Source organism: Hemitrygon akajei, chromosome 12, assembly GCF_048418815.1.
Source record: "Hemitrygon akajei chromosome 12, sHemAka1.3, whole genome shotgun sequence".
NCBI lineage: Eukaryota > Metazoa > Chordata > Chondrichthyes > Myliobatiformes > Dasyatidae > Hemitrygon > Hemitrygon akajei.
In genome coordinates this window covers 65,268,341-65,284,011 of record NC_133135.1, presented here as the reverse complement: position 1 = coordinate 65,284,011, position 15,671 = coordinate 65,268,341, and the positions used below count along the sequence as shown (strand labels likewise).

At 37.4% G+C, this 15,671-nt stretch overlaps 1 protein-coding gene across 2 annotated transcripts in view; it reads right to left on the bottom strand.

Moving 5' to 3' along the window:
• Positions 1-15,671, bottom strand: part of edem3 (ER degradation enhancer, mannosidase alpha-like 3) — a 71,775-nt gene that overhangs the window by 6,383 nt on the left and 49,721 nt on the right. Inside the window, exons 13-20 of one of the 2 annotated variants that reach the window (XM_073063308.1) lie at positions 15,090-15,214; positions 13,072-13,234; positions 10,575-10,729; positions 9,840-9,996; positions 9,028-9,219; positions 6,317-6,482; positions 3,798-3,983; positions 1,735-1,749 (exon numbers count right to left, since the gene is read on the bottom strand). In XM_073063308.1, the coding sequence (XP_072919409.1) occupies positions 1,735-1,749; positions 3,798-3,983; positions 6,317-6,482; positions 9,028-9,219; positions 9,840-9,996; positions 10,575-10,729; positions 13,072-13,234; positions 15,090-15,214 (1,159 nt within the window). The remainder of the gene's footprint in view (positions 1-1,734; positions 1,750-3,797; positions 3,984-6,316; positions 6,483-9,027; positions 9,220-9,839; positions 9,997-10,574; positions 10,730-13,071; positions 13,235-15,089; positions 15,215-15,671) is intronic. The other variant, XM_073063309.1, reaches the window with a different exon arrangement.

The window sequence follows — 15,671 nt, the reverse complement described above, 5'->3', positions numbered from 1 at the left end:
CTTCTATCTGCTATTATAAAACTTTTGAATAGTTCCCTAGTATGACAAAATGGACTCTTGACTTTACAGTCTACCACATTATGACCTTGCATCTTACTGTCTAACTGCACTGCACTTTCTCTATAACTGTAACACTTTATTCTGCACTCTGTTATTGCTTTGCCTTGTACCACCTCACTGTTGAAATGAATTGATCTGTATGAAACGGTATGCAAGACAAGTTTTTTCACTGTACTTCAGTATATGTGACAATAATTAATCAATTTAGCCATTTTAATTTACCTTATTTATAAACATGCATTGATCATATTATCTCACATGGCCCCACTTCTTCCATGTTATCAATCAGATTTAAGATCAGCTCAGATCATTTCCTTAGAACTCCATTCACCACCTTATTTCCTTCCAATCTTACAACTCTGGAAACAACCCTCCTGAAAAAAATTCCAACCATAGTATTTCTACAACTTTTAATCTGCTCAATCATACCTTTACACCTCAAGGTCATTTATTGGTATGCTGATTTCATCCCTGTTCCCTACATTCTAAGGGACACAGGATTTGGATGACTATGCTGGATAACAAACTTGTCTATTCATGCCAGGCAACATAACTAAATACTAACGTTACATCACATAAAACAAACCAGATCAGATCCTGCTCTCTTCTACACTATTTAGAATGCTTCAGAAACATTAAAAAATCCCAGCTGTTTTCCAGAAGCAGTACTGGCATCAGCACAAACCCACCATCCAACACTTCCTTCTTCTTTCCATCAAGTCACTTGTTTACTATTTTTGCCTTGAGTAATACTATCTGTCCTTGCCACTTCCCTCCTTCCCTTAGTCCAAACAACAGCTCCCCTCGTGCTATTGTCTTCCTTTCACTTTCCACAGATGCTCCCTGACCTGCTAAGTATTTCCAACATATGCTTTTTTCGTTCAAAATTTACAGCATTTGAATCTATTCTGCTTTTTAATTCAAATTAGTTGCCACCCTACCCTACTTCCAAAATGATTAGTTTAACTCCATCTTCAGGCCCTGCACGATCCACCCCACCCCATTTTTACCAAATTGTCCATGTAAACCAATCTCCTGCAGCCTTGACTCTAGTCCAATTAAACTGTTCATTAGTTCTGCCTCCCAGGTTAGCTCTTAACAGTAATCCTAGCATACTGCCTCCATACCCTTTAAAACTACCCTTCTCCTTAAAATCCTGCCCTCAATTTCTCAGTCACTGCAAACTGCAGATCCATCTCCAAGATTTTCCTCTCAGAAATCCTTGACAGTATCATCACAGCCCACATCACCATCCTCTGCCATTTCTCATTGTTCTGCTATTCAGATTCATTGTTTAATATTATACCATCTATCTAGTTCAGTCAATTTATCTTCTGCAATGGCTTCTCCCCCCACTGCTTAACTGATGCTTTTGGAGGCTTACTTTCATTAAAACTAATGGCATGAATTAGAATGCTGGAATTAATTCTTCATGCTACCGAACCCCGAATCACAATTGTATTGCTATGGACACGAACTAAAGGTTGAGAAAAAGGAAGAAAAGCTGAATGGATTTTAAACTGACAGCCATTACTACACACTTCCTATATGTTTTCCAAATGATATCCTTTGACATACAAACACATAATATACATGGCCAGGTATGATGTTGACCAGAAGTAAGATTAAATTTTAAAATAAACTTCTTACTAATGTAATTTCTAATTCTTTTACCTTTAATAATTGTGGCTGTTATTTTTGTCCATGTGACGCAAAAAAAGAAGCAACACTGGTTACAAAAATCATTCTATGATTGGTCTAATTATACATGCAAATGTTTATTCACACACAACCTATGAATAATAGTTCAAGATGTTGAGTTACATCTGACTCATGAACAATTACCACCTACTTTCCATCATCAGAACTGAGGGAAGATCGTGTTAACCAGTGTTTACAGTGTTAACCAGTAGCACTTACTTGCAAGTACCCTGTTCATTTTGGATTCTGCCAGGAGCAACTGGCTGCAGATTTCAATTCAACCTTGACTCAAACATGAACAAATTAACAATTTTCCAAAGAGGCGAATGCATGATATCAAGGCAGAAATTGGCAGAAAGTTCAAACAAAGACCCGAGGAAACCATGATACAATTTACAGTGGATCAAAAAAGTGGCGTTCACCACTTCTCAAGATAATCAAAAAAGAAATTCTCTATTGTTTGGAGTTGATCTTGACATTAACAATGAATCAGGGGCCATCCACATCAGCTCCAGAATTCCCTCAATATAGTGTTCTTCATATCTATCTTCAAATGATCTAACAGTCTCTCAGAAGATCAGATGTATGCTAATGAATGCACACTGTTCAATTCACAAGCAATAAAATAATCTAAAACAAGACTAGGACATTATCCAAACTTCAGCTGGTAAGTAGGCAGTAGCACTTACAGTAACTTTCATCAATCCCTTGAGTTTCAGGCAATGACCATCTGCAGAAACAAAAGGTCTAACCACCTATCCTTTACACTTCATGACAGTGCCATTACCTCGTCTTCCACAATTTCTAAAGCTGTCATTGAGCAGAAGCTTAATTACATAGATCACATGAATACTGTGAGTGTGAGAATAGGCCAGAGGCTAGAATTCTCAACATATGATTCACCTCTTGATTTCCCAAAACTTCTCCATTCACTACAAGATACAATTCAGACATGTGATGGAATATTTTGCAACCTGTTGTAGAAGTGCAGCTCCAACAACACTCAAGATACATAACAGCAATCAGATTGACCAGGATAAACCAGGCCATCTGACCAACTTCAAATTTAACATCATGAACATTTCTTCCTTCACCACAGCTGCAATAACCATTGTCAACAAGACTCATTGCAGCACACCCACAAACCTCTTTTGACAGCACCTTACAAATTCACTGCCCCTCTCATTTAGAAGGCCAAGTAGAATAGACAAATGGGAACACCATTGCAAGAGAGATAAACTCTATATTACACCCCATACTGATTTGATTGGGATGTTTCCTCAATACCAGCACCCTAAACTCCCTATCCAACAAGTACCTAACCATGACACAATTTACAGTGGATCAAAAAAATGGCCTTCACCACTTCTCAAGGATAATTTGGATAGGCAACTTGTGCTGGTCTTAATACTGTTCTTCTCAAATTTCTAAAAATAACTAATGCAAAACCTCTTAGATTCACAATTGTTTTGTCAGATTAATAAATTTAATCCCAAAAATTATGCGTCTGTCCCAAAATAGCAATAAGGGTTAGCACTCAGAGTTCTGGCACCATTATTTATTCTGCACCCAAAATAATGATATCCAGTTAAAGAAAACAGGAGAAAGAGAACACCATTTTTTATTTAATAAAAAGAAAAATGAGTCAATAGGCTTAACTGAAAAAATAGGGAAAGAGACAATAGATATAAAGGTAAGCAAAAGAGACATGAGATACGGAGAATTAAAGGAAATTAATTTGCATTCATTCCTTTAATGGTTTAGCATTTAATGTTTGGAACATCGGGTTAAAAGTAAAGTAATAATCCCAGTCCTAACATCTGTGCTGCTTCACTCCAGAAATAATGACGTTTAATTCAGTGTTAGTTTGTGCGATATGAAACACTGGGCACTGACAACATGCAACAGTATTTTAGATTTCAATGCAGAAAGATAGGTTTATCAAGCATGGAATGCTATAAACTTGAAGCTACATTTAAAAAAGGAGCATGATAAATCACTCTGGGCATAGAATGACTTTGTCTGTTTAAATTTACCTCTATCTTTTGCTTTATCTGAGAGCAACACTTCTACTTCCTGATATTCCCGCATTGCATCAATGATGATAGTTCCTTCCTTATTGAAGAGGAAAAGCATTGGGATTGTAACATCATCCGTGTTCTTTCCATCACCAGCCATCTGGAAGAGGGGGGCTGTGTCACTGCTACTTCCTTCATTGTCATCTGTCCAATAGTAAATCCAGTTAAAACAACGGTAGAATACAAAAGGAAAACCAAAATCTTTAGTGCCTATTAAGTTTTTTCTTTTGCAGAAAAGAACTAACAAATGACAGTTTGGCTCATTTTAAGCTGCACAGATGACTGAACCTCACATTCAACACTATCATTGAGGGATCATTTTCCACCTTCAGGTGATGATTAAATCAACGCAGACTGTCCCAACACTGCTGCAAATCCATATTCCAGTAAAGAAATGTTCACTTTTCTACATTTTTCTTTAAATGAGATGGTTGGATAGTGCCAGATACAGAGCACTCCATTTTAGGGCTTTGAACTAACTAGAAAAAGGTTCCTAGTACCACACATACACTGATTTGCAACCCATTAAATTTGGTCTACACTGCAGAATGAGCTTTTATAAACAAGTTTCAGTAAATGACAAATAGCATCCAAATATAAAAGAATGCAAAACAGCTCTTAATCCATTTCAGTGTTTTTGACAAGTATGTTAAGGATTAATTTGAAAAATGTGGCACCTAATTTGTACGCATCAACAATATATTAAAAATTCAAGTTCCTAAAAGCTTCATTAAATCACATTAATGAAAATCATATGCATTTGAGAATATCAATTTTTACAACAATTTGAACAAAAGTGCTAAAATGGACTTAATTTACATGTGCAGCAATACAAAAAATTAACCAGGATGCATAAATTTAAACACACAACCACCATTGCTCTTGGTACAGCTTTGTGACCAGATCCTATTTAATAATTCATCTATTCTTAAAGCAGCAGCACTTGTCATATACTGCATTTCTTTGGCAACTGGATTTATACACATGAATGGTAATACAAATAAGGTTACGAGTACTGTGATTCAGATTGGGGAGAAGGATGAAGACAGCGACTTTGATTTTCTCATTGTTGGGCGAGAAGAAATTGAAATTCAGATACAAGTGGATGTCATGAGTGTTTTTAAGCACAAAGGTTGTGGAAGGATCAAGAGAAACAAGATACAATTTGTGTATTCAATCTTCCAAACTTAAATATGACATCACCAAGAGGCAGCAAGTAGCACAGCAGAGAGCCCAAGAAAGATCTTTGTAGGATTCTAGTAGTCACCAGGCACAGACAATGCGGCAAATGGACAGATAAAATGACACCTAGAGAACTCCAACCCTTTTAGACAACAAATGGAGCAGTAATCAAATCACAAACAAGAGAAAATCTGCAGATGCCGGAAATCCAAGCAACGCACACTTCAGCAGGAAGGGTCTCGGCCCGAAACGTTGACTATGCTCTTCACCGTAGATGCGCTTGGCCTACTGAATTCCTCCAGCATTTTGTGTGTGTTGAACAGATGGAGCAGGGTGTTTTTGTTTATTGTTGCAGTGGAATCAGAGGGATCTTGGGGTCTGAGTCCATAAGATGCTCAAAGCAGCTGTGCAGGTTGACTCCGTGGTTAAGAAGGTGTACGGCGTATTGGCCTTCATCAATCGTGGAATTGAATTTGGGAGCAAAGAAGTAATGTTGCAGCTATATAGGACCCTGGCCAGACCCCACTTGGAGTACTGTGCTCAGTTCTGGTCGCCTCACTACAGGAAGGATGTGGAAGTCATAGAAAGGGTGCAGAGGAAATTTACAAGGATGTTGCCTGGATTGGTTGGGGAGCATGCCTTATGAGAATAGGTTGAGTGAACTTGGCCTTTTCTCCTTGGAGTGACGGAGGATGAGAAGTGACCTGATAGAGGTGTATAAGATGATGAGAGGCATTAATCGTGTGGATAGTCAGAAGCTTTTTCCCAGGGCTGAAATGGTTGCCACAAGAGGACACAGGTTTAAAGTGCTGGGGAGTAGGTACAGAGAAGATATCAGGGGTAAGTTTTTCACTCAGAGAGTGGTGAGTACGTGGAATAGGCTGCCGGCAACGGTGATGGAGGCGGTCTTTTAAGAGGCTTTTAGATAGGTACATGGAGCTTAGTAAAATAGAGGGCTATAGGTAAGCCTAGTAATTTTTAAGGTAGGGAAATGCTCAGCACAACTTTGTGGGCCAAAGGGCCTGTATTGTGCTTTAGGTTTTCTATGTTTCTATGGAATCAAAGAAAACCAGATTGAATAACTCATCACTTACAGAAATTAAGTGACAGGCTCAAGCAAAACATGAAAAACAGGATAATAAGTGTGCATGTCATTAAAACCAGCATCAAAATGCAGTTTGGTACTTCAGCTGTATTGATATAACCTTATCAGTGACACAGTAATAACTCAGTGGGATGTTCATTATTTGAATAATGCTCTACATTAAAGTGAAAACAAGAATTGTATATCTTACCAATAACAATGCCCCCTATCGCCCCAGCTTTCTGTGCATTCCGTGCTTTCTCAGCAAACATGCAGTGACCTCGTTGCATCAGGGCAATTTTTCCCTTTATTGCTTCGGGATTTGTTACTTCTGAACAGCCATTGTAGGGCTCACTCTTTGCAACATAACCTCGTACCTATGAAGAATTTTGAAATGCAGAGATGTAATTAATGTTTACACAGCAAGTCATTGTCAGTCTGCACTGCCACTTGAAGCTGACAATCCGATTATTCTATAATTGACATATCTCCTATTCAAGTACGATATTACTAAAATTGATTTCTGCACCATTTTTCCAGTTTTTTCACTATTCTTAGCCTGCTCACCAAGTGCAAGGCTTGCAACAGCAGTATCGGTAGAGGAAAAGGGTCTAGCTAATCAGCTGACCAACCAGAGTTCCCATTTATTGATCAGGTCACTATCAATGCTTGGTGTACAGAATTCTTTGCTCACTCTAACTGTAATAATTCAAATTTCTACAATCACAAACTAGATTGCATGCTATTGATGCAATGCTCCTCAGACAGGATGAAGGGACAATTACTCCCCAATGCCATTCGGCTTTACAATTCAACCGCCAGGGGTAAGATATGTTAAAGTGCCGGGGTTAGGACTGAGCTTAAGTTACCACTCAATGTATTTTAGTAAACTATTTAAGAACTTTTTAAAAGCTATTTATTAATGCTTTTTGAGAGGGTGATTTTAGATGCATATCATATTTATACTGAGTTAAGTATTGTATGTAATTAGTTTTGCTACAATAAGTGTATGGGACATTGGAAAAAATGTTGAATTTCCCCATGGGGATGAATAAAGTATCTATCTATCTATCTAGAAAAATGCTCCCCCAATTTTCTGCCAATTTTTGTGACGTCAATAGAAAACTCTCCACCAAATCTCTGTCTGCCACTCCCCTTCCAAAGAAAAAAAGACCTTAATTCAGAGAACCTTTCTGGAAAATGCAAGTGGACTTTTAACTTTTGTATCTAAGCTTTAATATTTTAAAACATTTAATCCTAGTGAAGGTAAAATCTTTGCACTTGCCTACAAACAACTTTGCAGGTGCCCTTATTTCTCTTGAACAGATCCCACAGACAGGCTGGTACTATTAGTGGCATTATTAATGAGTATTTCTGAATCAGAATCAGGTTTAATATCACCTGCATATGTCGTGAAATTTGTTACATTGTCATATTTAACTATGAGCATTGATGTTAAAACAGGAAACCTGAAACATATGCTGTCTGTTGGTTCGTTGCTGAATCCAATGATAGTAATAAGCAGATCCAATGCCCAAAATCAAGTATCCCTGGGTCAAAGACTCTGCCAGGTTGTGAATTTTAAGAAATACAGTTTATTTTAGTTACTTAACAAATCTTCTTTATCTTATTCCAAAATTTGGGCATCTTGGGTAATCCCAACTCAGAGGAGAGAAGTAAGGCAAGTGTGAATACAGTGAAAAACTTGGATAAGATCGTGATGAGCCAAACCTTCTAATGTCTGTTTTTTGGATAATTTCAGCATCAGCTCCATTAAGAATTTAAAACATTTGTAATTTGAATCCCTTTTTAACTGGTTACCAATGCTGCACAACAATGCAGCCTATTTTATAGGCTGGAGTTTTGGATAGAGTTCTGGATCTGTTGTTGAACTGAACAAAAAAGCCTAAATGAGAATTTCTGGGTTTGCTAATATCAGAATATTAAGATGTAAGCAATTTAATGAAACATGGAGAAGCTAAATGGAACAGTTCACAAGAAGGTATTGTTCTCATGATATTACAGCAGCCTTGCACTCTGACCCCCCCAAAAGTCACGAGGAATACTGAGACACAACCCAGTCATTCAGTATATTTGCTGCTCTCTCCAGAAGATAACATTCATCCTCTCATAGGATTGGGATTCACCAGTAACTTTGGAGTTGCCCATTAACTCAACAGAATTAATAAGCAAACAGAATTTAAGATGACATGAATGTGTATTTTTATTTAAATTTGTATTTTCATCTAGCAACATCCAGTATCAACTTCAATAACCCTGAAATTCTATCACTGTCATCATAGCATTGTCTTTATGCCCCTCTTCCAGATAAATATTTACAGCAATAGTCTTAATTTTATCACTTCAATTGTGTTTATCCTGCAGAACAACCCTTAAAAACATACAATTATCTTCCTTCAAATTGTACTTAAAAGGCAAAATATTTTTGCTTCTCAGTGGCAGTCAATAGCCTGTTACCTCATAGCTCCAACAATTTATACTCAGTCCTGACCTCCAGTGCTACGTGGAATTTGTGCTTTCTCCAGCTTCCTCACCCATCCCAAAAACACACAGGCTGGTTGGTTAACTGTCCCTAGTATGTGGCTAAATGTTAGAATCTGGGGTAGTTGGTAGGAACATGGGGGAGAATAAATTGCAATTCGTGTGACTGGATATTCATAAGGTTGCAATCTCTGAGGACCTAAAGGCTCATTTTCTTGCAGCAAGGCTTTAAAATGACAACTTCATGTGTCTATTTTAGTAATGTTGTTGAATGTGTTTATACCAAAACTATCAAACAATAGTAAACATTTTTTGAGTGTATTTATCTTATATAACAACTGAAATTGCCATATACCATAGAAGTTACACTAGGTCCGTAAATCAGTACTCAAATGCCAATTAATATTAGTAAACTCATACCCCACTAGTAATTTTGGAAAGCTCGGTCCCAAACTGTGCTGGTCCAGCTGTGAGTACCACTCGACCGAGGAATGGAGGGGAGACAATTTGGACAGCCCGAGGTGGCAGCTGCTCCTTCTGCTGCTGACTAGATAATTCAATCATTTCCTGCATGAAACGCAGACCGTCCTCTGCATCGTGTGCACTTGCTGCCTGAGGGAGAAGGAAAAAATCAAATTCACTCGTTATTGCATTTATTCTTCCCTTAATACAAAAGACAGTGATTTCTCATTTTTGCTTCCACTTCCATCCTTTGAACATGTAGTGTTTTAGAACTGATTGAAAAACAAATGTTTCAGCAGATTTGTGCACATCCTTACTCTTATATTCAGTTTCATGGCTTTTGTTTAGATATAAACAATGGAGGATATTTCCGAGGCATTGGGAGTCTGTGTACTTAGTATTTTCCTTGTAGATTACATAAGGAATTTCTGACTTTTTAAACCATAGAATCCCATTTAAAACTCTTTCATGTTCAGCAAACAGTTTGCATTCAGAAATCTATTAAAATATACACTGAGCTCTTAAATTTTCTTGTTCATCTAGTGATTATGCAGAAATGCCATCTGCCTATATTTAGTACATTTATTTATCATTACTTGCAATGCTTCACACAGAATCTCCATGTCCTGTTTTTTGGTATCAGTTCCATTTTATTAACAATGATTTTTTGCACATTCATTAAATTCACTGGATTTCTCACCGGATTTGTACTTTAAATAGTATATTTCTGTTTAGCACTTTCAATAACAAAAACAAAGCAGCAGCTTCACCTGGTTTGCATGCTGAACCAACTGGACTCGGCCATCCTTGAGGTGAATTAGACTGACTCCCATTTTCTTCAGTAACTCAAGGTGCTCAGGATTGTTGGCCATAAAATCTCTGGCCCTCAGATGTGACCTGACCCCAGGACCATCGCCACCTACCTCCCTGCAACAAAGGAAAAATCACAATTTTACTTGACATTTCTGACTTGGGGGGAGGTGGAAGGGGGAATTTAAGTTACAGGACTGGACTTCATTTCCTGCAGTAAAGTACCTTCATAACTTAGCATCTTTAATTTTAGTTTCAGTTCGCTCATTTGTACATTATTAGGATTTTGCAAAAACAGGTTTCAACACCAAACACCATCGTTAACCCTGTTAAACTAAAGCAATCCTGTGTAACCTGTATATCCTAAATATACTAAGCTTACTTAAGACTCCATACTGAAATACAACACCCTGGTATAACACAGCATGTATACTAAATGTTATCATATTACTCAACTGTTTCTGTGGTTCTACAGCAGCTCTAAACTGACATGTGCATTTATACAAACAAATAATATCACCCAATAAATGGTCATTCACAGATGTGTGAATACCATGAGATGAGTGTGGCACAAGCCAAGTGTAAGCATTCATTTCAGTAAAATATAATCATTACATTTTTATGGTAAAAAAAATACCCAGACTCTGATTGTATCTGGCATCACAATGTCTGAGTTTAGTATTAGTAATTCTTACTGTCGAGTGCTGGTCTTTGGGCAAGTTTTGTCCACCACATTTTTAAAGGGTTCACGAATGCTGTCGGCGTAAGAAGGATCATTTGGGAACAGAACTTGTGTATTAGGGCATGACCAATCAAAGTTGCTGTCATCCAAAACTACATAATTTGTTGTCTAGAAGGAGAATAAAAATAAAGTCATACTTTGCATCTGCATGTTTAGAAGTAAAAACAGAAAACATTAGCAAAACCCAGCAGGTTCAGGTAGCATCTGTGGATGGTCTTATAACAGTGGGGTAGAAGCTATCCTTGAGCCTGATGGGACGTACTTTCATGATTTTGTAACTTTTGTCCCATGGCAAAGTGGAGAAAATGTCTTGGGTGGGTGGGATCCAGCTTACTGAGACAGCAGAGGTATAGACAGAGTCCACAGAGGGGAGGTTGGTTTCCTGAGCTGTGTCAACATCTTTGCAGTTTCTAGTGGTCACTGGCAGAATAGTTACAATGTATTCAGATCGAGTGCTTTCTGCGATACATTGATAGAAACTGGTGAGGGTATGCCAGATTTCTTTAGCCGCCTGAGTAAGTAAAGGTGTTGATGTGCTTTCTTGCCCGTGGTGTCTTCACGGTTGCAACAGGACAGGCTACTGGTGATGTTCATTCCTAGGAACTTGAAGCGCTCAGTCCTTTCAATCTCAGCACCACTGATAAAGAAAGGAGTATGCATTAACCCTTTCTTTTGTTCTGCTGCCATTGAGGGAAAGGTTGTTGTCATGACACCATTTCACTAAACTCTCTATCTCTTTCTTCTGCTCCTATTCATCATTATGTGAGACATGGCCCATCTACAGTGGTATCAACCGTAAACTTGTACATGAAGTTAGGGCAGAATCATGAGTAATCAGGCATCTTCTCTGAGGAGCATCACCTTGTCGCAATGGAGAGGCTTGTGAGTTCATGAGCTGTGTCTTCTTGAGCTTAGCTGCTGCTAGGTTCGCCCATGGTGGTTAGGTTAAGGGGGAGGCTCCAGACAAACAGCAACCCAACCCAGATTTCATGACACACGACACATCACAACAGAAGTGAAGGCTACAGCAGTGAAGAGTCCCCAGTCGACTTGCATTCCACACCACGGTACCCTAACACCGATTAATCAAGAACTGTGTGGTGGCTGTCCATGAAACAGCCTCCCCACATTAAACAAGGTCACGCATTGGCCTTCACTATTAAGGGAATGACCCGATAGGAGAACATGATACTCCACTCGAGTGACCGTACTTCTATACAGGGAGTAGAGGGCTGAGAATTCAGCCAGTGTTAATAACTGTGACTGTGGTATTGCTGCCCATCCTTACTGGCTGCAGCTTATAGGTCAAGAATTTGAGAATTCTGTTGCAGAAGAAAGAGATGTTAAGCCTTAGGTCTAGGAGTTTGGAGGTGAGTTTGCTTGGAATTATACAAAGTACATTATCAAATTACCATATACTACCCTCAGGTTCATTTTCTAGCACTGAAGGCAGAGCTGTAGTAATGAACAATAATATAACAGCTGTCTTTACTGTACAGCTACTCCAGGGATAGGTGTAGAGCCAGGGAGATATGTCTGCCATTGACATGTTCCAGCAATAGACAGCTTGCAGGGATCAAGGTTGTCTGGGAGGCTGGAACAAATGCAGGCCAGGACAAGCCTCTTCAAGCATTTCATGATGGTTGATATCAGAGCTACTGCGCATTAGTCATTAAAGCACATAACCTTGTTCTTCTTAGGTACTGGGATGATACTGGTCTTCTTAAGCAGTTGCAAACCTGCTTTTTTCTACTTGTGTGCTTAAGTTATGCACAAACAAAAGCACAATATTTTGATTATTAAAAATCAAATATAAATCAATGAACTAACCAACTCATGTAAATTCTTTCATTACAGTCGCTGTAATATTTTAGAAGACTTTGTAGAAATTACTGAAAATGCATGTCAATCAGGATCCAGGGGAAAGAAAATAACCTTTTGAGTCCTGAATGAAGGGCCTTGGTCTGAAATGTCAACTCTTTATTCCTTTCCATGGATGTTGTCTAACCTGCTGAGTTCCTTCAGCAGTTTGTGCGTGTCAACCCTTTGGGTTTGGTTCTCAAAAATCAAGGGGCAAACTCAACAAAAAAAAAAAAATCAGTTATTCTCTCATTGGAGACCATGCACAGCATATGATAAGGGATTTTCCTTATAAAAATCAATGGTAGTAGATTTCTTGTTGGAAATACTAAACATTTAAGTGTTATTTTACATCCATTCAGCTGCTCATAAAATACATACAGTTTAAGAGACAATAGTACACTAATAATTTGATAGAACATGATGATTTAAAGTTGTGATTACAGTAGATCAGTCTATGTAAAGCAATATGATCAAAGCGCAAATGAAGATAATCTAAAAGCAAACTTACATTTGTAACTTTAATTGATTTGCTTATCTATATATATTCCATTCACATTTGCAATATTCCAGTAAATATTGTCACCTACCTCATTTTTCTTTTCCTTGGTGAAATTGGTAGAAAGCCAAAGTGGCAACAGGTGGGCCTCAGTGGTAAAGATATAATCCTCAACATCGAAGAGAACATCCTCTTTCTCAGCAAATAGAAGAAACAGGTATTTGAACATTTCAGCCAAGAAAAAGGAATCCATTCTGTGTAAAAATTAAAATATTAATATCTAATTTTTATCTAACTAAAGTGTAACAAAAGTGATGTATTTTTATATAACTTTATTTGGGATTGTGATTGTGTCATCTCGCAGCATGCCCAAACCACATGGATATCTATGTGTTGAGAATTCTGTGGTAACAAGTTCAAAGGTATTAAAAGAGATAACTCTGCAAATTGTTCAGCCTCATAAATTAGTTAATTGATAATTGACTCACAGCTCCCTTTCAAACTTAAGGGGTTAGGTATACAAAACCTATTATATATTAGAAGATGCATATATATATACCAATTGGAAAAATTCAGGGTATGGAAGTCAAACTAATGCAGGCAGGTTTAAAATAATTGATCTAATATTTCTGTATGAAAAGAGAAAATAAAAAATGTTTAGTTATTTAAAAGTGATCTGATTCTCAAGAGCCATACTTCTGTTTTCCTTTTTCAGGAAGAAATAAACGATGGATCTCAAAACAGAATTTTTAATATTGTTCAGATTGATTACTTATTTAATACATCCTTTACAATTTTATAAGCATTTCATAATACAGTGATACTTGGATAACAAAAAGTTACAAAAACCAAGATAACCCAATACTTCATATTGCCAAATATGACATGATGCTCATTTACCCAGTTATTTTACCAAAAGCTAAACTAAATGTCAAGACAAAAGACAAAGGAAACAACCAAGAATTGGGCCTACATACATATTTAATTACCTGTTTTTATGGTCGTAAGGTGCAATTTGGAATTGACTCATGAACAATAGAAAAATAAACTTTCTAAAAAGAGCTATTCTACAATACAACTTTCATAATACCCAAGCATTACTATAATTACTGCATACTTCTAACCAGCTTCAGTTTTTCAGTGCTATGACAGCACAGATTTAAGTTCAGTATGATACTTCCATGTAAGATTTAATGCTTCACACAAGAGGTCAAATTCCTATAAAATTGAGAGAGTGTTGCTCTGTTTGACTGTTCTGTCCTCTTGAGTGCAAGTAAAAGACTCAATAGAAATGTCTAACTTCAAGATTGAAAATTTTGCTTATTATAAATGATTTAAAAATCTTCCCCTCTTTCTCTAGATCATTGTTTCTATTAGGCAAGTAAACAAAAAAAATCAAGAAAAGCTGCAGTAAGCGTTTGATTAAAAAAGATTTTTTTTTCCAAAACCTTATCAAAAACATTGGAAACTGTTCTACCTACACTCACAAAAGTGTCAGGTTGGATAGATTATGGGGATGTACAAAAATTTACTGGGCATGGCATAGAATGTAGAAACTATATAAATTACAAATATAAGCCCTAATTAGGCCTGGCTGGAGTAAATAGGAATCACACAGTTCCCAACGGCATAGTGGTCAAAAACAAAAGCTGCAAAGATACAACGTTAGGAAGAAAAAGATCAGAGACCACCACTGAAAATTGCTTTTACTCAGACTGATTGTGCTCTGGAAACCACTGCCTCAAAGGGTGATAACCACTGAAAACATAATATTTAAGAAGAACCTTTATGAGAATCTAGTATGGTATAAATTACAAAGCTAAAAACCAAAGTCTAGAAATAGGGATCCATCTGAATTACTTTTATTTCAAGTTGAAATGGGGTAAATAACCACACTGTACAATAAATATTCATTCCAGAAGAATACACAAACTTGGAGTTAACTTTATGAATGGTTTGGTGACTGATTATTAGAAACAGAATGATAAGAATAAAATTACCAGGATTGATAGGTGGTGTTCCTAGTGATCCATAATCAGATTCAGACATTTTAATGCTTACTTCAGTGAAAGGAAAAGAGAACCAATAAAAAGTAATGAAGGGACTGACCTGTCCTCATGGCTTCCTGTACGAACATCTTTCATTGCTGCAAAGCCACATGGTACACGGGCATACTTATTCAGGTTTTCAATTATAGTCTTTCCCACCTCCAGGTAATATTTATCCCCTGTCGCCTGTTTACAGTAATAGTTGTCATTAACACTTAAATAGCAGCTACTGGTCCAGAATTGTGCATGAATTCTTGCATTTTTCAAATACAATTTTAAAATGAAGCACATTTGTATTTTATTGCACGGGCTTCTGGTAATATGGTGGTGCACTCGGTTGAGCAGCCTCTCCAGGTCCATGTTTTTCTCGTGATGGCAAGTTACGGTTGGACATTGGTAATACAATGGATTCCAGTTAATTGGGACATCAGTTAATCAGACAGCTGCTTATTGGGGTTAACTCTTAAAGAACAAAAACTAATTGAGAAAATAGCTGGATTCTCTTTGTTTATTTGGGACACTATGCCACTTAATTGGGGCAGCAGACTATTGCCAAATAGGTTCTAGCTAGCATCAGTCGTGCGCACCTGTGTGGTTGTCAGACACTACACTGTGTCTAGATTGAACTCCTGTTAAATTGCAT